At 35.1% G+C, this 24102-nt stretch overlaps 2 protein-coding genes and 1 long non-coding RNA gene across 4 annotated transcripts in view; 1 reads left to right on the top strand and 2 right to left on the bottom strand.

Annotated features, from left to right (window-relative positions):
• Positions 1-24102, bottom strand: part of LOC129786374 (translation initiation factor IF-2-like) — a 93471-nt gene that overhangs the window by 13688 nt on the left and 55681 nt on the right. The gene's annotated exons all lie outside the window — the stretch shown is intronic.
• Positions 79-17277, top strand: LOC129786370 (potassium channel subfamily K member 16). Of its 2 annotated transcripts, none has more exons than XM_055821347.1 (10): positions 79-499; positions 9290-9751; positions 11000-11147; positions 11238-11383; positions 12517-12618; positions 12708-12847; positions 12977-13122; positions 13586-13709; positions 15939-16043; positions 16701-17277. In XM_055821347.1, exons 2-10 carry the CDS (start codon positions 9607-9609, stop codon positions 16767-16769), a joined length of 1125 nt encoding a protein of 374 aa, XP_055677322.1. In that variant the 5' UTR covers positions 79-499; positions 9290-9606; the 3' UTR covers positions 16770-17277. The 2 variants fall into 2 exon arrangements, with proteins under 2 accessions (XP_055677322.1, XP_055677321.1); XM_055821346.1 differs by having other exon boundaries at positions 106-499; positions 12944-13122.
• LOC129786387 (uncharacterized) lies at positions 17760-20472 on the bottom strand. The gene is made up of 2 exons (XR_008750114.1): positions 19449-20472; positions 17760-19357 (listed from the first exon to the last, which is right to left on the bottom strand). It is a non-coding gene; the product is annotated as an uncharacterized LOC129786387 (long non-coding RNA).

The raw sequence follows: 24102 nt of genomic DNA, 5'->3' as shown, positions 1-24102 counted from the left end.
CCGTGTTTAAAAATAATTCTCACGACCATTCTATCTCTTTCTCGTGCTCTGTTGAAATTCTCAAGCAGCACACTCCTTCAGTCTATGTGTAAAAATCACAGAAAGCAGAACATTGCTTCAAGGTATGCCACAATTTTGACGCATGGTCCCCCGAAAGTAGTGAGGAATTTTCGTGAAAATTTTTCCCATTAATTTCTGTGGAAATTCTCCTGAAAATTTGTATCTCCATATAAAGTGATAATTTGAAATTGAACCTAGATTGGTTGCAAAATGCACAATGTCCATTGCCATGTGTCGAACAATATATTGAAATAATTAAAATGTGATAGAGTGTCGTGGACATAAACATGTAGCTCATTTGAATTTTTCAAATTAAAGTGGTGCTCTCCTACCCCCATGGATTGTGATTAATTAAATAGGCTTTTATTCTATGAGTACCCCTGTGATGATGATGGCTAAAGTAAACTGCAATCAATGCATAATTATGGAGAGTATCCAGGTAAATGAGCAATCTACAGCTGGGGTTGGGGAATTTACGTGGAAAATTTACATTGTACTACTGGAATTTATGTAATTTCCCTGGGAAATTGTTCTTCATGTTAATCCATAAATCGATGATATTCTCAACTAGGAATTTTCATCTCTCATACCCCACTTGATGGAACATCGGAGAAAATTTCCTAATCTAAAATACTTCCGAGTGTACAGGGAGAGAGTGAAGGTCGGAAAATTTCTATAATTCTGAAGAGCAATAATTCTATAATTCTATTGTGAGTCTCATAAGTCGTTGAGGAACAAAACTCAGAGTAAGAGCAAAATTTCTTGCGAAAGGATTGTTTCAGAAAACATTTCTTTTAATTTTCATAACGTGAAAATTAAAAAAAAAAAGTCTTTCATGTAGCTATTTCAGTTCTAGGCATATTATTTTTACTGCTCTACGTATTTATATTCTTCTTTTTTTCAGATTTACCTACAGATTGGAAAATTTCCTTCTTTAAATGTACATACAAAATAGTTTTCAAGAATAGAAACTTCGAGGAAGGGGATTTCCATTGAAATAAGGGAAGGATATTAAATCTGCCATTATTGAAATGTTTGTTATTTCTACCTTATACCATACATATAGCATGCACATTTGTTTAGGGTTCTATTTCATCAATATTGACATCCGATTTATTCAAATAACAAACATTTTTAGTCCGTTCCTATGTCCTCCTATGTATGTACGTACAGTCAAGCTCAAGAGTATTGCTTTTCAGCATGTAGTTTCATAGACATAGATCTATGTATACATACATACATATATAATTTCTTGATAGAGCAGAATTACAATAGAATTTCATTGGAGATGATCCAGATACTGCAGAGAATACTAGGAAAGAGAGAGAAAAAAATTGGAATATGATTGTTTTAATGCTACACGAAATGCCTCTAGGATTGGTTTTGGTCAATTGAAATTGGAGTTAAAGATAATAAAGGAGTTTTGCCGCAATAATGGACAAAGTTTCTCCGGAAATCACTGGGAGAAGGATGAAAATAACCATAAGTTTAAATTTCATTCTCTGCAAATGGAGAGAGAGAGATTGTCTTCGGAGATCCCATACAAATATTGAGAAATAGTCCAATTACATTTTGTATATTTGGTCCAACCTAAATGCTCGACCCTTTCACCCCCATTTTCATACATATTTTCCATGTATGTACAATATGTATCCCATGTTATTGCGGGGCTTTTGCAACTCCCGAGAGTGGAGAGATTATGATCCTCTTTGTCTGTGCTTTTATTCACTCTCTCTGACACTTACAGCTCATCAATCTCATGGTGACAGGTAGTCCGATGATTATAGTGTTTCTGGCATAAATATTTACATAGTAGTTGCAATCGTTTATGATGGGTTTTCATAAAATTGACTGCTGAGTGAGATTTAAAATTTAACTCCAATGCAATTCTGAACTAATTTCAGCACTATGAGGTTAATTAGCCCTATTTTGAGATTTACCTACATGCCTAAGAAGATTTAACATAAAATCAAGAATTATTCATGCTAAATGCTCATGATGTTTATTGCTAAAGTTAAATTATAGACAGTTCACAAACTTAATGAATTATCCATTTTATCTCTCAATAGATGTTGCATTGTTTTTGTTTATTACATAAAGTAATAAATTAAATTTGATGACTAATTTGGGATTGTTTCTGCTACATATTACATAAATTTATTGTACATAATGTTAAATCTTATTACCTACACCACAAATAATTTATAATTAATGTGGAGTTAACACTTTTGTAATATCTTTAGTGAATGTTTAAGGATTATTTCATGAATTTAAGGAATGAAGCATATTTAGAGGAAAAATATAACAAAGACTGAACTCTTGAAAAAAAATTGCAAAGTAAAATATCAGCAATAATTCAGAAAAATATTTTGAAATTCATGGAATTTTCAATATTGGAATTTCATTGTTGGTGTATCTTCCTCGCTTAAGGTAAATATTCTTGGAAAACAGCTTGTTATTACGAAATATGTGAAATATGTAGGTGTACTAATATGAATGGATTTTCTCTTACAATAAAAAAAACTCATACCAATAAATTAAAATTAATCTTGAATATGGGGGAAAAATACTTTCAAGTTGGAAGAAAATATTTCAGAAAATTTGCAAATAAGAATTAACAAAAGATATCAAACATTGAAAGAAAACCGATTTTTTTTTCAAAACTCACAAATAAATAGAACGCGTCTCTTCCTGATGGAAGCAAAATGCTAATGTAGCTCTCCTGTATGTTAGCCGACTTCTATAGAGCATATTGTACTTGTGCGGAATTCTTGCGCGCTTGCGGAGCTACAACAAATATGCAGCATCCGGTAGTTTGTATGTGAACGTCAAAAAGAAATATTTTGTGAGCTTTTGCAAAAGCGGGTGGGTTATGTCTGGTGGTTAGTTTTCTCACTGTGCTATATACCCCCATCTTATAGATATTTATATAGGTTATCTACTGACAATGCAAGGCAGTTTTACATCTATATAATGCACCAGAGAAGAAACTTTTTTGTGCTTTTCAATGCTTTTGCTCACCGCACACTGTACATTTTCCTGCTTTCCCAAACCTCCACTCTCTCCCTCTCTTGGTTTCCCTTTTTCTTCCTATTCGCTTTTTTTGTTCCTCCACACACAGTGTGTGTGTGCAACAGAATATCGACAATTCTGTAGGATTTCAGCGACACAATTTCATGCTGTGTGGAAAAATATATGACTTCCCCGGGGCATGTAGCTTGCCGGTAAATGCTATATCTTATCGACGAGGTGTGCAATTATTGCCTTTTGTGTATCATGGTGCAATTTTTATTTATCGCCTTGGATGGTTCGAATGGATAAATTCCACGTGTGAAAGGATATGTGAGGCGACGAAAGAGTATTTTAGCGGAAAATGGGCGTAAAATTCACTTAATTTATTGCCAACGAATGTGGGGCGAAAAACAAAGCTTTTATGGGGAGCTTTGAGGAAGAATTCCGAATGGAGAGGAAAAACCTCAAGATGTGATAAAAGTCTTTAATCTTATGGGGTTTTGTAAGAGCTTGAAGTAGCTCACCTTGCACATAGAGATATTTATCATTGAAATTCTGTTAAAACTAACAGATAATTTGGCATTTTCTCACTGTCTGTTAATTTGAAAAAAAGATCTCTTTAATTTTTTTATCTTGCACTGAGGTCACAAACATTAGGTCGACGAAAAATTAAAAATAAAATAAAAGAACAATTTCGTTGGACTTCTTCAGTGACTTTTAGCACATTCATCAAATTTAATTCTGTACATTGTGCTCTTTTTCATAAAACTTTCGTAAAACCATTAATTTTCCCTGTTGGTGGTTTTTCGTGTGAAATATAACAGCAAAGTGATGCTATTTGATGTGGTTTAATTGGAACTCTTGAGACGGGTATAGTGGGTGTTGGAGATTGTATATAAAATCCTCCTATTTATTACTAAAGAAAATACCATTGTTGATAGAGATTGAATTTCGCTGTGTCTTCACAATCTCAAGAAATCCCAGAAGTATCTCAGAGCAGTGGAATGCGCGATGAAAAAAAAAGAACAGCAGTGTGTATTTCTCTCAGGAGAATTAAATTAAGTTGGAAAAGAGATTCTTACCGGGAAATGTAATTGATGGTTTTAGAATCCATGTAAATCTGATAAATAGGTAGGTAGGTTGGGAAGGAAGGTGTTAAATTCACATGCTAAATTTTCACCTTAATTTTCACGTGGCGCTCAATAATAGGGGTAGTTGGTGCGAATATATTCTTACACACTTATATATACGATTTTCCTGTGAGAAGACCTTAAATTTCAATCTCCTTGTGTAAATACAATACGTAATGTCATACACCACACGTACTATTGGTGTAGGAGTCGAATGACGATATAATGTACTAACTCCGAGAGTTTATACTATAGCATTGATAAATGCATGAAATAACCCTGGCAAAGTTATACCATACGAGAGGATATGTAAAATTATTAGTCCCTTGTAGTTGTCTAAGCAAATCGGCACCTTCATGTAATTTGACACATAATTATAAAGTTGGGATACGATGGGAAACTCCTCTGCTGCCGCCGCACACGGGTACATCCAAGTTTTCCACCAACATATGGAAAACATTTGTGAGATGGGATGGGAAATGATGATGCTATGCGAGGTGGTATGAGTGATTCTGAACTTTCTTGCCATTGTTGTATTGTTGAAGTTGTAGGAAAATTTACACAATTAAGCTTAAAACTTGGGTTTGCCCCGTAAAGCCATTGCATTGGCCGGGGTAAATAGTGCAATTTCCAAGTCGAAAATACACTCCACCCTCTCAATATATTCCCTAATGGATTTTCATGGTGCTTCAAGTAAATTGGCTACATCGTCCGAACTTCAAAGTCGTCAAGTTTCACTAATGTATCAGTGGCAGGGCATTCTTTTGTGAATTCATATCTCCTCCTACAATGATTGACGTTGCCAAATTATGAGTGGTGGTGTCATCACTTAATGCTTTAGCATTGATAGCTTAAAGCTGTTTGATTTTTATAAAGAAATACAAACTTCCAGCGATGTTTTGACCAAATTATTATGGTTATCAACTGACTTTATGCTCTCTTTGATGGTTAATATTTTGCAATAATATTTTGGCTGAACCTATAGTCGAATTGAGCTGCAAAATATGAGCTCATATTTATGTTACTAAAGTACTCGGTGTACAAAATATCTGCGTGAAAATTTGATATTTCTGGCCATTCGTCCGTGAATTGAGGAAATTTGGATTATGCTTTAATTAAAATAATTTTTCCGGTGCGAGTTCTCATGATTTTTCTTATAATAAACTTCTCACTTGACTTGAGGTTTACTCCTGCAAACTAAAACTTAAAAAGTTCTTTTCGTTTCTGCGAAAAAGAAATCTTCCACTCGTCCTATTTTGCCCAGGTTTGCTCTCCACAGAACTTGAGTGAAAATTTATCCTTTTAAAAAGTAGCTTCATCTTTTTTTACTGTGAGTTGCGCATAACCGCGGTAGTGAGAGGTGATATAGAGATCAGCTAGTTTAGTGAAGTATTCACTGACCCGAAGCATAAATGAATTTTGAGTGTGCCTCCGTAAATGCCTCGGACATCCATGAGTATTTTCTGGTTGCTCTCAAATGTCCATGCGTAGTTGTCTTTCATGTCCGTTGAGTAGATTGATGAACGAATAGTGGAATGTGTGTAATTGCAAAGCGAATGGAAAATGTACGACAAGCATTTATTGTGTCCCACCCACATACTCCTCCATATACCCACCGCTCCACTATAGAGCTTTGGTGGATATTTCGCGCAGTTCTGCATCCAACTAACCACGTAGCACCCCATGAGATTGACCCCCCTTGCTGTGTGTGTACTGTACATATGTACATATGTACATATATGGCGCTTTGCAGTAGAGGGTAACACCATATGAACCACATAGTGCCCATACCGTACCACATTGTCACGAGATATTTTATTGCAATTATGGAAAAGCAATTATGTAGAATTATGAGATGGAAAGAATTTACAACACTACTGGGTAGGAAGTGCGAAGGTTTTAGTGCCACTATTCTTGCGTTCTCTTTATCCGTTCCTGAGTGCCGCATTTTAATCCATTTGAATTTCAATTATTCTGAATGCAAAAACGACGACTTGGCGAGGGGTAATAATATTAAAATCCCTTTAAAATTCAAGAGAATAATGTACTGAAAAGTTCCACGGAAAGACTCATCCTCTCTGTATCTGCGAGAAACTTTCAACAATGCTAAATTGCAAATGGACATAGTTTCCTAAACAAATAGGATACATATAGTGGCAATTTTGTATGTATACCAGTGTCACAGAGAGACTTTCTCAATTCTATATAGCGGAACGGAGGGAAGAGAAGCAATCTCCAACCCCATCATTTCGTATGTTAAATTTGTCTCTGCGAAAACTCTATGTTGCATATATACAACAGGTTTTGAAAATATATAATGTAAACATCTCAAGAAGAGAGTGCAATTTCAATGCCTCATGGAGTTATACAGAGTGACACGGGATAGAGTTTGGTGAAACCGGGGGGTTTTGGTCAGTCGTGATGGTGTAAGGAGTAAATACATACCTACGTATATATGTATGTAGTATGACTACCGTATAGTACGATGTAGTAGGTGGATGAAAACAGAATACCGGTGGTTTTCGCATGCACAAAATTGCACTTCCGACCGAGTGACAGGAGTAAATCCGTAAAGTTTTACCCCCACAATCTTCACAGGGTGCCCAAATATATATAGAATGAGCTCCAAAGGTATTTGTCTGAGTGCACCATGAAATAGCAGGAGTGCACTGTGTATACCTGTTACTATGTTACTCTATATGTAATAGTGTATAGACAAGACAGAGTATTTTCGTCCCACCACCTTGGTCATTCTTTACAAATTACGACTGGTGACATGAAATGTTGTGATCCCACAGGGAAAAGCTCAGCTAATCCATTAATTGATTGTGTTGTCTAAACATTCCTCCCACCCATAAAACATTAATGTCGACAGAGTCAAAGGTTGAACATTGAAAAAAAATCTGCTAGGGAAAACAGAGTTTGCAAATGGAATGAAAAATTAAACAAATCACCGCATCGACATTTTATTTCTCACAGATTAATAATTAATATTGATGCTCTCTGCTTCTCTGAAGATCAAAGACAAAAAGCTTTGAATAAAAATGTTCTGTTGTGTTTTTTTGTTCTTAAAGTTTTCTAGAATGTAGAACTTAATCAAATATTTTTATTTAAATTGTATTTAACGGTTAGAAAGAAAGAAAAAGATATTTTCTTTCATTTTCCCAAATTAAAATTAAGCTTTAAAAAGCTCAAAGCTTAATGCTAATTAAATTGCAATTATGTTCTCGAGAGATTATTTTAATTTGTTTTTTTTCCTCATGTGCACTCACATACATAATATGTAATATACGTATCACATCAAGGGGTGTTTATCTGGCGAATTTTTCGATATTTTTGGCGAATAATGCGAAGATCCGAAACACTCATTGTCACCCCCCAGTCCATTGGAAAATGGATTTTTTTTTCCAAGGGGTGTTTATCTGCCGAATAATACGAAGATTAGCGAATAATCACAATAATATTTCCAAAGATCTAAATATTCTCATTTTCAGCTAAGACATTTAGGACTTTTTCGCCTTGAATTTGCTGCTTTTTAAATACTTTTCAGGATTGAATTTAGTACTTGTTCGCCTTAAATTAAATTCTTGTTCTGCTTAAATTTACAGTACTTTTTCAGTAGTACTTTTTCCAATTGAATTCAGAGCTTTTTCAGTTAGAATTTACTGTATTTTTGGCTAGAATTTAGTATGTTTTCGACCAGAATTTAGTATTACTAATTCTAGGATGAATTTTCAAAAAATGTTAAAATCTAGCCTAAGTAATAAATTCAAGCCGAAAAAGTACTAAATTCTATATTTAAATTACTAAATTCTAGCTAAAAACGTAGTGAATTCTAGCTGAAACAGTAGGTATATTTGGGAAAAAGTACTTAATTTATGCCTATAAAGTACTAAATTGAATTTCATTTCGTTGGGTAAAATTTAGTACTCTTTAGGCTTTTGCTCCTACCAATTAAAGACTAAAAAAAAGAAATATTCGTCTGTTGAGTATTTTGATTTTTTTTGGCGAATCATCCGAATAATTCGAATATTTTAATTCAGATAAACACCCCTTGTATCACATAGGTAATGTATGTATGTACAGTACATTTATGTTGCTAATAGTTTAGTTGAGCTGAAGAAAGTTTCAAAACACTTTTCTCATGAAGTAAGATTGAACTTCCGACTATGAGTGATTTATGGATGAGTTTTGTGTGTGTGAGAGAACTTGGTGGAATTTCAATCGCTACATATACAACGATATTAAGATATATATAATAGTGGATTACATTGTTTGAGAAAATTGTTTAAAAGTTGCTTCGGTGAAATTATAATGGAGTCATCACTTATAGTATAAAGGATATATACTTTTATATGAAAAGGAGAGCAATATAAATCAGTTTGATATTTAAAGGCGAAAAGAGCATTAATACATTGTTGCCTTAATTTATGCTCTCGCGACGCTGTGATACCCATCACAATCCTTTTTATTATTTTTCCATTCAGCTTTTTCAAATGGTCTCCCTCACTCTCTCTCCTTCAAGTTGTTGCACTCATAAGGCGCAAAGTGCTGCTGAGAAATTTTGTCACAATGTTTGCCATTTGCAACAAATGGTGCCACACATACACTCTGCATTATTCTTAAAATGCACACGAAAATCGAAAGCATTTTCCTTCATGTCGCATGCAAAGTAATCCATTTATGACACTATTTTCAACTTGGCAGACTTTTGGTACAACATAGTTTTCATTCAACGAGAAATTATACATATATTACGTATGTATAGATATCCAAATAAATCATTCATGTACCACCTAATATTTATGTTGAAAGAATTCTCATATAAATATATTTTTTTGTGTGAGGAATGCTGCGAATGAATAAAAAATCATCTTGTGATGAATCCTCAAGTGTCACTCAAAAATTCCTCTTATTTTTCCACCTATTTATATATTTTGTTGGTTGAGAATTTTATTTATTCGCTTGTCACAGTACTCTCCTCGGTGAGATTTTGTGGGTTTTGCCACGCTGTCTCTCGCGGAAGTGGAAGCCAGAGAGAGGGAACCAATAAATCTTAAAGAACTATGTGTTTCCTTGACTTTCAGGAGTATCATCGTATCGGATGCTTCTTCTATCGCTGCAATACCATCACCATCGATTGACAGAGAGCAGACAAATCAACTTGCACTGCCAATTGCAATTTATTTCTACTTTATAAAGAAAATATGGAAAAGGTGGAATGATTAGATGGCAGAAACAAATTTTCACAATGTCGCATATAATATGCTACGGTGAATTGGATTTCTTCACGTAGTTTTATTTGGAAAATACGCACGGAGCTCAATAATTGGGGGAGGGAAGATAAATAAATACCAAACGCCCAGGGAAGAAAATCGAGAGAAAGACTCTCAAGTATAAATAGATGGAGCGCAAGAGATCGGTAAGACGGCGCCAGAGCCAAAAGTTGCCTTTTGCTGAACGCGCAAAGGATCATTGTCGGAAGTTTACAGCATTTATGTTCAGCAATGTTGGAATTATTTTGCTGGTAGTACTCTACACAATTGCTGGTAAGTTGCACATGAGTGAACCTGGATGAAATCCATGAAGTTGAAAACTTTTTAAAATCCATATGTATCTGTTTTCGTTAATGCAGAACAATAAATGCAGAATATATGTGGAGATGAAGCTCTTTTAAATCCCATTCTCCTTAAGAATTTACGTATAAAGTTGTTTTTGTAAATGCGGAATATGACTGCCGTATATAGAGATTTTATAATATTTTTAAGAGCACTTAGTAACTCGTTATCTCTTCTATTTTGTAGTTATATAAAATAACAATTTAATTCCTACTATTTAAAATATAGATATTATGCTCATAATTAATGTAACAATAAATTTGAGAGAAATCAATTAATTTCTCCCATTTAAAATACTTTAAATTAAGATATTGATTCTTTGAAAAAATAAAAAGCTATATAGTAGCAATTTAAACGTACTACTACCTCCTATAAAAATGATCAAAATGAAGAAAATTAAATTTGGAAAAAATTGAAAGAATTTTATGAGCACTTTGCATTCATATTAAATTCTTTCGGAAAAGCTCCAACATTGAATGTTTTCATAAAATTTTCTCTTGTGCTTTCAAAATGATTTTTATGTGTTTTCTAATATAATGAACTTTCTTGGACATGTGCACGGGGACTCACATGGATTTGCGGTTGCCTGGAATTTATATATAATGTGAAAGTTAATGTTGGGGAATTTTATGTTTGCTCAAAGTTTTATAGCATATAGACATCTCCAAAGGCTTACACACAGAAAGAGAGAAAATATAGACGCGGAAAAGTTGTGAAAATAAATTCATTTTGAGATGCACAAGGAAATGTAATTAATAAAATCATACCGCAAGTATTTCATGCTAATTCACATCTAAAGCTCTTTCTCTATGTATATGTTTTGGTAAGGAAAGCTGTAATGTTTGAGTACTCATGTCATCAATTTGTTTGTAGCATCAATGCTAATGATGATGGTTGCATCTTTTATACAATTATAGTGATTGATTGTCATTTGAGATTTAAAGTTTTTGTATGATGAGTATATATGCCACAAGAGTGACGATGTTGAATGTTGGTATGATAACTTTATAGAAAGTTTCCTTAAGAGGGGGATAGAGTTTGAAAGTTTGTGCAACTTAAGCCATCTAAGGGTGGGGGGGGGGGTAGGGAGTGAAAGTTAGAGGGGTGAAAAGCGCAGGAGTGACAACAAACAACGGATAAAGTTAATTAATTTCTCTGTTGTTCTTCGTATCTATATAGGTGCCTTTATGTTCATAGCAATTGAGGGTGATGGTGATTTGGAGAGATCTGCCGAATTAGCGAGGCACCGAGTGTCCGTGGCGGCAAAACTGTGGAATATATCGTGTTGCGAGGCAAACATTTTCAATAAGTCAGCATTTATGGAGTTGTTAGTACACATACAGTTGTGATACAATCTAAAATTTTGGGCAATGTAGAATAATTTTATTTGTTATCTCTTCCCAATTGCAACATACAGGGTGAGTCAGCAGGTTCTGAATCATCAGTACAATATTGTAAGAGCTGCCAAGGGTGGTATGACCGAATCCGGTAAGACAAAGACAAGCAATAAATGGACATTTTCCGGAGCATTTCTCTACTCCTTGACCGTAATCACGACAATTGGTAAGAAAAGAATTATATCCATTTTGTCATACAAATGTCCTCCCCTTTCATTACTAATTTTTTTTCTGCTTCTTCTTCTTCTCACTTCACCCTCTATGTGCATTCCTCCCCGCACTGGCTTCCGTATACTGGTTAATTGAAAGTTAATTTGCAAAGAGTCTTCGTCGTAAGCTAATTAAAATCATATTTATCATTTTCTGCACGAGAATATCTTACTTCCTTTTTCTTCATTTCACAATTTTCTCCATTTCTGGCACCATTTCCGCTACTTACCACCCATGAGCCAATTATTGGCATTGGCACTGTGGTTAATGAAAACCTTTTTTCCTCAAAATGGTATATAATTAATGGTGGAAATATTTTTCCTCCACACACAATTTAATGCATGAAGAAAAAATACTCACGCAATGTTTCTTTTAATACAATTTGGATTTAAAAGCTATCAACAATGAAATGGGACGATGGGATATATTTTAAATATAATCCTCTGTCTAAGAGAGTTTTCACACGAAATCCTAATGCTTTCAAACGTAACTGCTGAGTTGTTTCTTACTAAAACAAAATGCTTTCTCTTTGGTGATGGAAAAGATATCCCTTAGGGCGGCTAAAGCAAAGGGAGATTGAAGCATTTTGAATTCTGTTAATGGCATTTAAATTTTATTTTAATTAAAGAGTATAGGTACCTATACTAATGAACATAAAAATCTCCTTGAATGGGGGATTGAGAGAATAAAGAGGAATTGAATTGTCTTTTGGGAAAAAGGATTCATTTATTAATCCTAAAATTATCACAAAGCTTTCAGTGTCTTTTGTTTCAAAATGGTGCATTACTTTGAGAACTATATGTCATGATTTATTGAGAATTATATCGATAAAGAAATGCAAAAAATGATTAAGAATTGCAGACGTTTTCTCCTCTGAATTTTCACGTAATTCTTTAGAAGCTTTATAAGCTTTTTAAGTTTAATTCTGAAATCGCAAAGTTTACCTAAGAATTTTTACAAAAAAAAATTAAACGAAAAATTATGAGGTCCTTTTCTCACAAAACAATTCAATTTTCCACCACACAGCAATCACGTAAGAAAAGCTTAGAGATTAAGATTAAAAGAACATTCTTCTTTCATTGGTTGCAGGCTATGGAAATTTAATTCCTCGCACAAAATGGGGAAAAGTAGCAACAATTTTCTATGCAATTATTGGTATGCCACTCTTTCTCCTCTATCTCTCCAACATAGGTATGTTTGGGCAATATATGTACGAATAGAAGCTACCAAATTGAACATATTATCTATTTTGTAATTAATTCATATGTATTTATTGAAAGGAGACATTCTTGCCAAGTCATTCAAATGGATTTATGCTAAAGTGTGTCTATGCAGAATTTGTCCCGGAGTTACTCGACGTAGAGCAGCGAGGCAACGTCGAAAAGCAAGAGCTTTGACAGCTGAACGAGATAATCTACCAGTTTGTATATTTGCATATTACACACAAACTCTTGATGAAGTGGATTAAAATCATATCTTATGCACATATTATTTCTATCACATAAAATTCGTTAAGTTCGCCTTTTGCATCTGTTTATACTACCAACAGGAAGGATATTTTATCGAAGGCGGAGACCTGGAGACACTATCAAACTCATCTGTGGATGTACATGAATCGATTGATGAGGAAGAAATTGCTGGTGATACAGAAACTGTGATAGTGCCCCTAACAGTTTGTGTCATCATCATGATTGGGTGAGTTGAAGGGGAAATTCTCAATCGATTTCATAACTCAATTTCACATGCTCTGGCTGAGAGAGTGGCATAAAATAAAATGAGTGGTTTTATTTTATATCCCTTTCCCCTTATTCGACATTTCACCAACACCCATGTAATGTTATTACTTTATAAACATTGAATAAAGCACCATCAACACTATTATTTCCACCCCACATTGTTGGGGGGTTGGAGCTTTCACACATAAAAAAAAATCCAAAACAGACATTTTACATGGTGAGCCTCCTTTAAAAAAAAAACACCCACTCGCGTCTCACCATGCATTTGCATATACCAAAATACCCCACACAGCGATGGACATATGTAATATAAAACGGGGGTTGCTCGTGAAAGCTCATGGGCGCTATCAATGGTACTCCGTTTGTGCAGAAACACAGCGGAATATCGGCGCAGTGTGCAATAAAAGACATCTCAATTGCAGATATATCCTCTTTGGAGCTACACTCTTTGGCCACTGGGAGGATTGGGATAGCCTGGAAGGGAGCTACTTCTGTTTTATATCTCTCAGTAGCATCGGTTTCGGAGATATGGTGCCGGGATTTAAGGTATGTGTGTTCCTTCTTCATGCTATATTACATACATATAATCCCCCCCATACCGCATGGATGGGAGGAAGGCAATTAATTGCCGCAGTGTCAGGCAGTTTGTATATTTTTGTGGTTCCCCATCCAACACTTAATGCCAAAATATGTGATATTTTCAACGCGAAATTGCGGGGACTTTTGGACACAATTTTAGCACTGCAATTTTACATAAAACTTACCCCGAATGTTACTTTGAACTAATCAATATTAGATTTAGCAATTTTCGACTTTGCAAATTGTTTCATGACGTGCGCACCATCGTGCAATTGAATATGTATCTGATTTTGGAAAAGCATTGCATGTTTAACATTTTGAAATGCACTGACAGGAAAGCAAATATCCCTAGCACCTTTAAGCTATGTGGAGTTCTCTTCTCTCTCTCGATAGAGGAACTATTTGTACAAAGAAATTTGAAATTGAAAGGTTGTAAGGTTCCTTAATTCATTTTATTGAAGGAAAAATACCTCAAATTGATACCTTTCCGAAGTAAATAAGTTTAATCAATATTGGGGTGTGTAATAGATGAGAAGATTTTCCATACAACAAATACATAATGAACATAACGTAATAAAAAACCCCAAATAAAAGCTTAGAAAATGAATTATCATTTCTAGGAAAAGCTAATAACGGTTTAGAGAGTTACAAAAGAATGCCAATACCAAAACCATTTTCCCTCGCATTCAGTGAACTAAAATACAGTTCATATGAAAGCCATTTGAAAGATCTATGAGCTTTTTTTATTTACTATGTGTAGTAAGTTTTATGAAGAATTCTGGTGACTTTATTTCCCTCACAGAAAAAAGATTCAATCCCATATTACAGTTGAGGCATCGTACTGTGATCCATATACATACTATGGGGTGTATTATGTTGTTGGCTGCACATTTTGGCCTTTTCTCAGTAAGTGGTTTTGGGGGTTTACATTGCTATGTACGTATATTGCACCACATAATAATACATTTCTTTGAGTTCTCATAAAATATCCACCAGGCGTCTCCATCTTCATCCCAATAAATTCTCACAGTGTCTTCCCAGTGTGCAACAAGAAGGAACACTTGTATTTATTCATGTCGCTATATATATGGGGAAATTACTGTAGTGCTTAATGTGGGTATTTTGTCCAAATATACACATTTATCCCCCCATCTCATATGGTATTTTATTGAATAATCATGAGGGGGTTTGCCTGCTTTACGAGTTATCTCCACCTGAAAATATAAAAATTGTAGCGATTCCATTGGGATGAGTTTGGTTGGTGGTTTATGGTCAGGAATTCCTTCATATTTATGACGTTGTACTGAGAGAGACAGAGAGAGAGAGAGGGATGGGGAATGTGAATGTTCGTTTTATGTGTTTGAATTGCATATTTCACAGGTGATAAATTCCCTAAGGTGAGAGATTTTACCATGACTATTCGGTTGGTCAATTCAATTACTGACAAATTAATTTGGGGGTGAATTGGTGTGTGTGTGTGTATGTATTTGCCAAAATTTTAAACAATTCACAATTTATACAGGGGAGTATCATAGTGTAGCTTTTAGTCGTTCAAACTAAAACGATTAAATATGGAAGTTTGTGATTTTTTCTTGTGAATATCAATTTACATTAAGGGTGTAGCATCTAACGGATAATCCTGAAAATTATTTAGAAAACTCGGGCTTAAATATTTCAATTTCTTTAAAAATAGTTTAAGGAAAAACTTAAAATTATTTTTTAAATCCCTACCAAACTTTCGTTTTTATAAATTAAAAAAAAAGGCAATTTTTTTTTCAAATTTAGAAACAGAACCTTCACGAATTTCTCAAAGCTCTTGTTAAGGGCTGTACTACGTGACCCCTGTGTGAAACAAAAAATATTCATTTCGGTCTCACATTTATCTAATGGTATCAATTCGGTATGTTTGGTTAACATCAAAAAGTTATTTGCATCAGAGCTTCCAATTTGTCAATATATATTGATTTGATTTTTATGTTCACATATGATACGTCATATGCTATTACGCATAGATATTGTCTATTGAAAATAATATGTGAAAAGAGTTTTGTGCAAATGAAATTGTATTTTATGTCATTTCCACTAACAAAAAAAAATTTAAGATAAAAAAAATCTCTCAATTACAAAATAAAAATTTAATTTAATTAACGCTAAATACTATGCTAAAATTTTCTTTCTTTTTTTCAAAATCCACAGATTACTGGCTTTGAGGGAACTGGTGTTGAGTTGAGTTTTATACTCTGTGCAATTTATTTGTTGCTGGGAATGGCCCTAATTGCAATGTGTTTCAATTTAATGCAGGTAAGAGCTACTTAATTTCTCAATGAATTTTCTCTTTCATTCGACTTTTCTAAATTGAATAATTTTTTTTTCACTGCACCATATTACAAATTGTGTGCAAATAATTAAGTTTGACATTGAATTATTCACAAGATAGAACTTTCAGAGGATAGCTGCATGGTGGTGTGAATAACTTGGCAAAAGAGCTTGCCAGAAAAAAGGAAGTCGAAAAAAAAAAGGGAAAAAGGGAAAATCACAGAGGATCGACTTTGCAATTAAACCAATTGATTTTCTCATTTAACTTTCACAACGATAAAAAATTAACTTTTTGATGGAAAAGCTTTGATTCATCAATTGAACCCTTTTTGAAGGTTTTTACGTGATCATTGATTAACTTAATTTGATTTTCAGTTTATTTTTTTTTGTTAAATACATTTACGTTTAAATGACATTTAAAACAATATTAATATTTATTTAAATAATTTAATATAGTATATTGTTTATTAAATGACTCTCAATATGTTTACTTCCATTTAGTTTAATAAAATCAAACCCATAATATTTTGTGAGGGATATTATTTTATATACGTTGATTATGAATTATTATTGGATATTAAGTAAATAATATTTTTTTTTATGTAGTACCCATTATTACATGAGAAATTTCTATATACACAGGAGCAAGTAATGCACAAGATGCGAACATTCAGGCGATGTGTACGACGGTGCTTCCACTGTGACAGGTGATGATGAACAGCTGAGGACAACAAGGGAGCTCCTGGTTCATCAATAAACAATCCAGAATGAGCCGTGAAAGAGGTTCATGTGCTTGTGACGTGTGTTTCACAGCCGTGGCGACAATTCTCGTCTCCCATTAAACCTCTTTTCATCGTCACCACAAAATGCTCTGTGTGCATTCTGCTTTTGAATCTCTCTGGGTTTGGGCACCATGGAGAGCAGACACTGCCAAGATTCATTAGCTCTTCGTTTCAAATAGTCTTTTTCATCAACCCCCCCCCCAGCACCCCCCACACACACTCTGCTACGGCGGGCACTCTGGGCTGTGAGGATAAGAGAAGAGAAGCAAAGAAGAAAGTTCCTCCTCACCCCATCAAAGCATCCCGAAGAACGCACCGAGTTCAGGGATATAATTTTTTATTAAATCAATTTTAATTAAAATCAGTCCCAGAGTGTAAGTAACATTCCATTAATAAAGACCATTTGAATTTTGTCTACTTTATTGCTGGACATCAAACTCAATTTATTATTTGGCATACCCGCCGCTTCAGTCAGCAACCGTCGTAATTTAGGTTGATTTATTTTTCAAATAAATGCAAAATACTTCACCCAAAATGTAATGTGAATTTCATTGCGTTAAAACATTTTTGGAAGAAGTTCAAGTTTCATTTTTTTTACGTTTTTTTTTGTTAATTTTTTTTAAAATAATTTTCTTGTAGTTTCTAGAGAAGATTGTCCGAAGATATATTTTTATTTAATTTAAATTCTAGAGGTAAGTAAAGAAAGGATAATTAGAATTTCAATTCTTGGAAGTCCCTCATATGATAAGTGTTGATTTAACAATCTTGTATCTTTTAGTGGATACGCATCACCACATTAGATGGAAAATGTCAAGAGCATTGGGAATTTCTGGGGGTGTTTTATGATGCCAAAATGAATATGTATGAGATAATTAGAGACTAAATAGAAGCAAAAATTTGGTGAGATTAATTTGTTGAGAGTGTAGGACGATATTCCTACATGGGCTAATAACTACCCTTATTTGAAGAGCTAACGGGTCCCGAACTGAATCGGACGAGCAACAGTGGGCTACTGAACCTATGAGTGCCTGATGAGCGGCATAGAGCTAACGACTCATCTCACTCTTTCACCCAGAGCTGTCCAACCCTAGACACACATAGTGCCACAGCTCAACATATAATACGGTAGAAGGGTTTCTCTACCGGGGCACATAGCATTGTTCTACATCTCGGCCTTCCTGATATGATCAATGTCCTCATTGATGAAGTGAATGGTCAATCCAGTGTACTGATTTCTTCCGCTATAATTCATTGTTGTCATCCTGTTTCTTTAATCTCTTGTTTCTTTCTTTTTCCATGATGGAGTACACATAGTACTATGAGCTCTGTGAAGCAACTAAGCCTGGGGCTCAGCTAGTGAAGACGAAGTCTTCTTGCTTCGGCTCTCGTCTTGATTAGCGATTTATCTTCCTTCTATCCAATTCTTAATTCCTATTATACGCTTCGGGTTCCTTTCCTTCTTTGTATCTTGGTTTAGCGCACTCAGCTTTCAAGCGGCACATAGCCATTGCTTGACTTTGGCACATAGCCTTCCTTAACATCAATCCAGTCCTCAATTCCGGTCGTAGGCTTAAGATTCTCTTCCTTCATTTCCTCTAGATTGTGTCTGAGTGGGGCATATAATATTTGATATTTTAAATCCTTCACATTTCTTTGTTGCTTCCTCGTTGTATGTCCATTCTCTAAAATGACAAAGAAATTATTCTCCATTTATATTTAGTAGGCTTACCTTGAGATCTTAATTTCACTTTTCTGTCCTGAAAAACAACTAATTAAAATCTCGAATAAATAACAATGCATTTCTGTAATTTCTTTTTATTTGACTTCACACTTGACTACACTCAGTAGGCTTAAGTTTCTTTATTTCTCGAAATTCAATTTAATTATCCCTACATTGGAATTCATCGGAATTATTGTGGGCACTGAGCAATCAAATGTCCGGTCTTCTTGCATCTGTAACAAAGTTCTCAGAGCTTCGTCGATCTTCGGTGCTTTTCTACTCATTCTCCTTTTTGGCTTCCTTGTGTGCTTCCCAATGTCATTCTTCTTGCCATGGCGGTACGGATGGTATCGCCCTGAATTTTACCCAGATTTGCGCTTGGAATAGCGCCTGTCTTGCTTGGAATCGTCTATGTTTCAGTGTTTTGTTCCGCATCAATTAGCACGCGGAGAAGTTGCGTGAGAGATTCAAAGTTTGTGTCAACAATGATGCCCTTAAATCCACAACGGTAGGAAAGAATTGCAACAATTCATCGCGAAATTTTTGCCACGAATCCAGCCTCGCTTTGGCTCAATGAACCATTTTTTTTGCTGGTCTCCTCAATCACATAGATGCCTAAAGAATTATCACTCTCTCTTCCCAATGATACATCAACGCGCCTTTTCAACTTCTACAAGCCAATCTTCAGTGTCAATGCAGTCGGTCAATCTGAATCAAATCGCTGTATTATTGCGCTTAGCTTCTTTGTTCCCATGGGCATGGCAACCGTGTTGTTTTGCCTTCTCGACTTGTGTTTCCTGCAGTTAAAAGAGTTAAATTACACATAGCATTTTTAACTTTTTATCTTCATAAGCTTCTCCTGTCTCACTTCTTTATCTTCTTACTTACTCTGCAGCAATTTCTTTATGATATTTAATGGAATTTTTCTTGCATTTCCTCACAAAATACCTTGAATATTCAAAACAATCAAACACGCATATAAAATGACATTTAATATGACGCAATACCCGAGTATTCAATCGGCACGACCGAAATGTCACGATGTGGTCAAATTCCAGCAAAAACATTTCGTGTTTCATCAATCTTGTCAAAACTTGTTTCATGAAACACGGCTAATTTCACTTTCGTATGAAACACTTCTAAAACATTTTGCATTTTTTCCTATGATTTCGCATGAAATATGTTCAAAAAAATATCATGAATAGCCTGAAAAGGAATTCCTGTTACGACATGTTATTGCAAGACAAGACAAGACAATTATTTTGTGCGGGTGGCCACCATTCACACATAGCATACATAAAGGGTTAACACATAGAAATTTCTGGAATCGCCAAAAATTTCTTGGAATTTCATGATAAATGTCAAAGCTCAAAGAAACTCAATTTTTCTCTCTTTATTTCTCTTTCCTGGGGGCACTTAGGGGTACTTGCGGTATTTCCATTGCCGGGAGTTCCTCCACACAGTCGCTGGGGCGCTTCTCGATGGTCTTCGCAGTCCCATCTAGCCGCTTTTCGCTGCTTCTACGCCACATTTTCTTCCACACGGTGGCGGCCATGTTGCCTCTCGCTGCTCTTCTGCGTTGTCCTCTCCGCATTTTCACTTTTTTTTCACTCGCGCCGTGATTTTCACGGTTTTCCACACGCAGTGGCACACGCGGACCCTATCCCACTTCTGATATGTAGGACGATATTCCTACATGGGCTAATAACTACCCTTATTTGAAGAGCTAACGGGTCCCGAACTGAATCGGACGAGCAACAGTGGGCTACTGAACCTATGAGTGCCTGATGAGCGGCATAGAGCTAACGACTCATCTCACTCTTTCACCCAGAGCTGTCCAACCCTAGACACACATAGTGCCACAGCTCAACATATAATACGGTAGAAGGGTTTCTCTACCGGGGCACATAGCATTGTTCTACAAGAGAGATTTTTTTTCTTTATGGAAGGGAATTTTGTACCAAGTCCTAGATACGGGGAATGGGCATTATACATAAACAAGTTTATTTAGAGAAGCATAAATTATCTGCAAAACTTCAACTTCTCCAATATATTTTAGCCATTGGCTCCACCCAAATGGTGCCATTTACTCTGTGCGAAATCCAAAAGCGCCCGAAGCAGAACTGAATTGTCCGGACTTTGCAAGATGTATCCCAAGTCAAGCACAGAGAAATTAAGGGTGTGGGTTCAAATATCCCTGATGCTCATTGTATTGTGTGTATGTATATTTGCTGTGGAGTGGACGCAGAGGATACAATTAAGGAAGAATGAAATAAGATTTATGCTTTAGTTGTGGGAGATTCTAATGAAAGATACCAAGCCTTATCAGTTTGTCCGGCTGGGAAGTAGTCTCTCTCTCTCTCTCTTAGGGGCTGCTTAATCTGAGTGATTATTGTAATTATGTGGCAAGGTCGTGTTTGCATTTTGCTTATGCTTTCCATCGCATTTTATGCTCATTAATTACCAAATGTAGTCAACACAGTGCTGATGGTGTTGAAATATGCAAAAATTGCGTTGGATTAAGGCCATTTAAATTTGTGTGGATGGACTAGATGATTAAATTAGCTTTTTTTAATTAAATAAAAGGGAAAGAATTCAATTTCATCCCATGACGAGTATTGATATTTAACTCCCATCTAACAACTCTTATGTACTTTGAAAGATATGGGTAAAAGTAGAACAATGGCGAGAAATAATTGATCCTGAGTAGATGTCTATATACACTCCAAGACAAGGAGGAAGGAGTTAAAAGTCATGGAAGTATCACTTGAATTGCTCTTCCCTTTGGTGCTGTAATGAAATGTGTATGTACGTATAAATAGCGAAGGAGGAAGAAAGTCAGCGGATGGTGGTGTAAAAGGTATGGGTGGTATATGGGGTGGAAATGTGGGTGGGTAAAGATGGAGAAAACATGAGATTAAACAGACTTAGGAGTAATCCGGTTTAATGAAATTTTCATGAAATTTCCGTTGCTTGTGTAGCTTTTTTGCTCCATATCTCAATCTCCATTTTCCATGTGACATGTCCTTGCAACTTTTGTTATCTCATCACCCTTGTTGTCTACTATACCCAAACTAATTGACTTAATTTTCAATCGAACAAAATTAGAGTTTTACCCTCCCACACCAACATACTAGCCGAACCCAGGTGTGGAAAACCTTTTTCTTACAACTCAAAAAGGTTTTTCTTGAAATTTTTCCAATAGGATATTTTTATGAATTCAAAGAAAATGAATTTACAAAACCGATTCTTTTATGAGATTTCTTATTAAATTAACAATCTCATTGAGAGAATATATTTCGGCCCGAATATATGGGGGTTTTCCATCCTTGCAATCTACATACTACAAATGTCTAACAGGACATTTTGTGTAGTTTTGCCCACCTATACACCTACATATTTGTCTGTTTCCTTACATTTTCATGTAGATATTTTCTTGGATATGGCTCCTCACATCTCACCCAATATAAGACACCCCCCTTTTGTTCCTAATATTAAATTTTCTGTCCCCAGATTTACACAAACTTCTATACGGAGGGTGGTGGGGTATGAGGGTAGAATAGATTGAGGGATAGTAGTATACATATAGTACAGAATGAACAGGAAAGTGAGGCAAAATTCAGAGGCAGAGAAGACCCCTCCCTGTGAGTAATAAATCTATTTCCGCTGGTTATATTGAATTTGTCACTTTGCAGTCTCTCCTCAACTCTATTACTGTCAAACCTTCTTTTATCCCCTGCGCCTGATAATTTAATTATTACACGCATTTATACGAAAATCCCGATAAAATGTTGGCCCCATGAAGGCAAACACCCTCGTAAATATTCACATTGACACGTAACATATTTCATTTAGAAATCATGCATTTCAGCACTACATGTACTGTACATAGCATAATGTAGGTATATAGTTCCCTTGGCAAAATAAAAATGTTTATTTTCGGTATTATTGCAGAAAAATGGTTGAGTGTAAAGGAAAAAAGATTTTTACTGTTTTAGCCTTTGGCACATAGAATAAAATTTGCACATAATATGAATGGGGGGCAACTTTGCCATGAGATTCACTCTTCTTTTTCCCATCGGTTTCAATCTTTTCCACTCCATCCTCATATTACTATGTGCTTTTCAAGCTCAATTTTTAGGTGCAGAGCAATGGGGGGGGGGGGGGGGGAGGGGTGTATTTTCTCAGAGATATTGAGAGTCTTTCACCTTCGATAAGAATCTCATATATGGAAGTTGATATTACCCAGCACCATGGTTCGTCCTCATCCATTCCCAAACGCAGACGAACCTTCAATAAATTATATTGTAAAATCGTGAGAAGCCCCCCTTATTATTTTCAATGTTGTCTTCTGTGCTACATATAGCTACACACACACACACACGTGCCACCCTCAAAACCCCTAAAGTTAAAGGGGTTAGCTAACAATATATGGGGATGAGGGGTGTCGTTTAGCCCCAGAGCTGATGATTGAAAGTTGTGTGAGTGGGTTAATGCCAAGGGTCGGGAGATACGATGAGATTGTACGGGAAGTTGTTTGCAAAATCTTTCAAATTTTATTCAATTTGCCATATATAGGATGAGAAAATTCCGATTTTGCAAAATACATAACCACGTTAGCGGATTTGCAAGTCTCTGCAAAACTTTTGGAGTTGAGAGATTTTTTTCTGCCACACAAACTACAGATATCCTTCGTGATTTTTACGGGGAGGGGTGGTGTGAGAAGGTTTGGTATTTTCGGTTCAACAGATTTGCAAAATTGTTTGCCAACTTCATCAGAAGCTAGCACAAATAGTCCAGTGTCATTCTTATATGTATGTGTGTGTACATTACCCTGAAATCTTTTATTTTACCCCAAAACTTGTGGATTTTGGGAAGGTTGAGAAAATGTTCTTTTTTTCTGGTTTCATCTTCAAATACAGGGTGTCATTAAGACAATGCTACTTTACTTGTCTTTCTTTTTATGGAGGAAAAGTTTATTAAAAATATTTGCTTTTGCTGTCTCTCAGTCCATTCAAATGATCCCAAAAACTTGTCTTAAAAAATTTGCTTTCTCCTTAATGAGAAAAAAGTTAATAAATTTTTGCTTTTTATTTTTATTAGAAAGGAAAATACAATTCTATCTTATTCCTTATAGTATTTAAGATAAAAATAAGGAAAACGTCTAGGTATATGCTGTGAGAATAATTTCTTACTATTTTAAAAAAAATCTAAGAACAAAATTCTTTGCATAAAAAATTATTTAAAAACGTTAAAAATAAATATCTACCTTAGTTGTAATAATATCGGATCAACCTGTAGTATAATGTTTGGTGAGAGAAGACAGATATCTTGCAAAAAGGATCATTTCCTTTACCCCACTAACTGTTTACTTAGCCCTATTCCTCCACATTTGTATCATCCATCCAGCTATTCAAGAAGCACAGAGAACGTTAAAACGAAAACCTTGTGATTAATTTATGAGTTGCATACAAATTTCAAATGAGAATGTACCCTCAGCCTTGAAGGTGAAGAATTTGAAGAAAGTTTATAAAAAATTCTC

The sequence above is a fragment of the Lutzomyia longipalpis genome, chromosome 1 (assembly GCF_024334085.1).
Source record: "Lutzomyia longipalpis isolate SR_M1_2022 chromosome 1, ASM2433408v1".
Lineage (NCBI taxonomy): Eukaryota > Metazoa > Arthropoda > Insecta > Diptera > Psychodidae > Lutzomyia > Lutzomyia longipalpis.
Note: the sequence above shows the minus strand (reverse complement) of the source record. Positions and strands in the feature narration are given on the sequence as shown.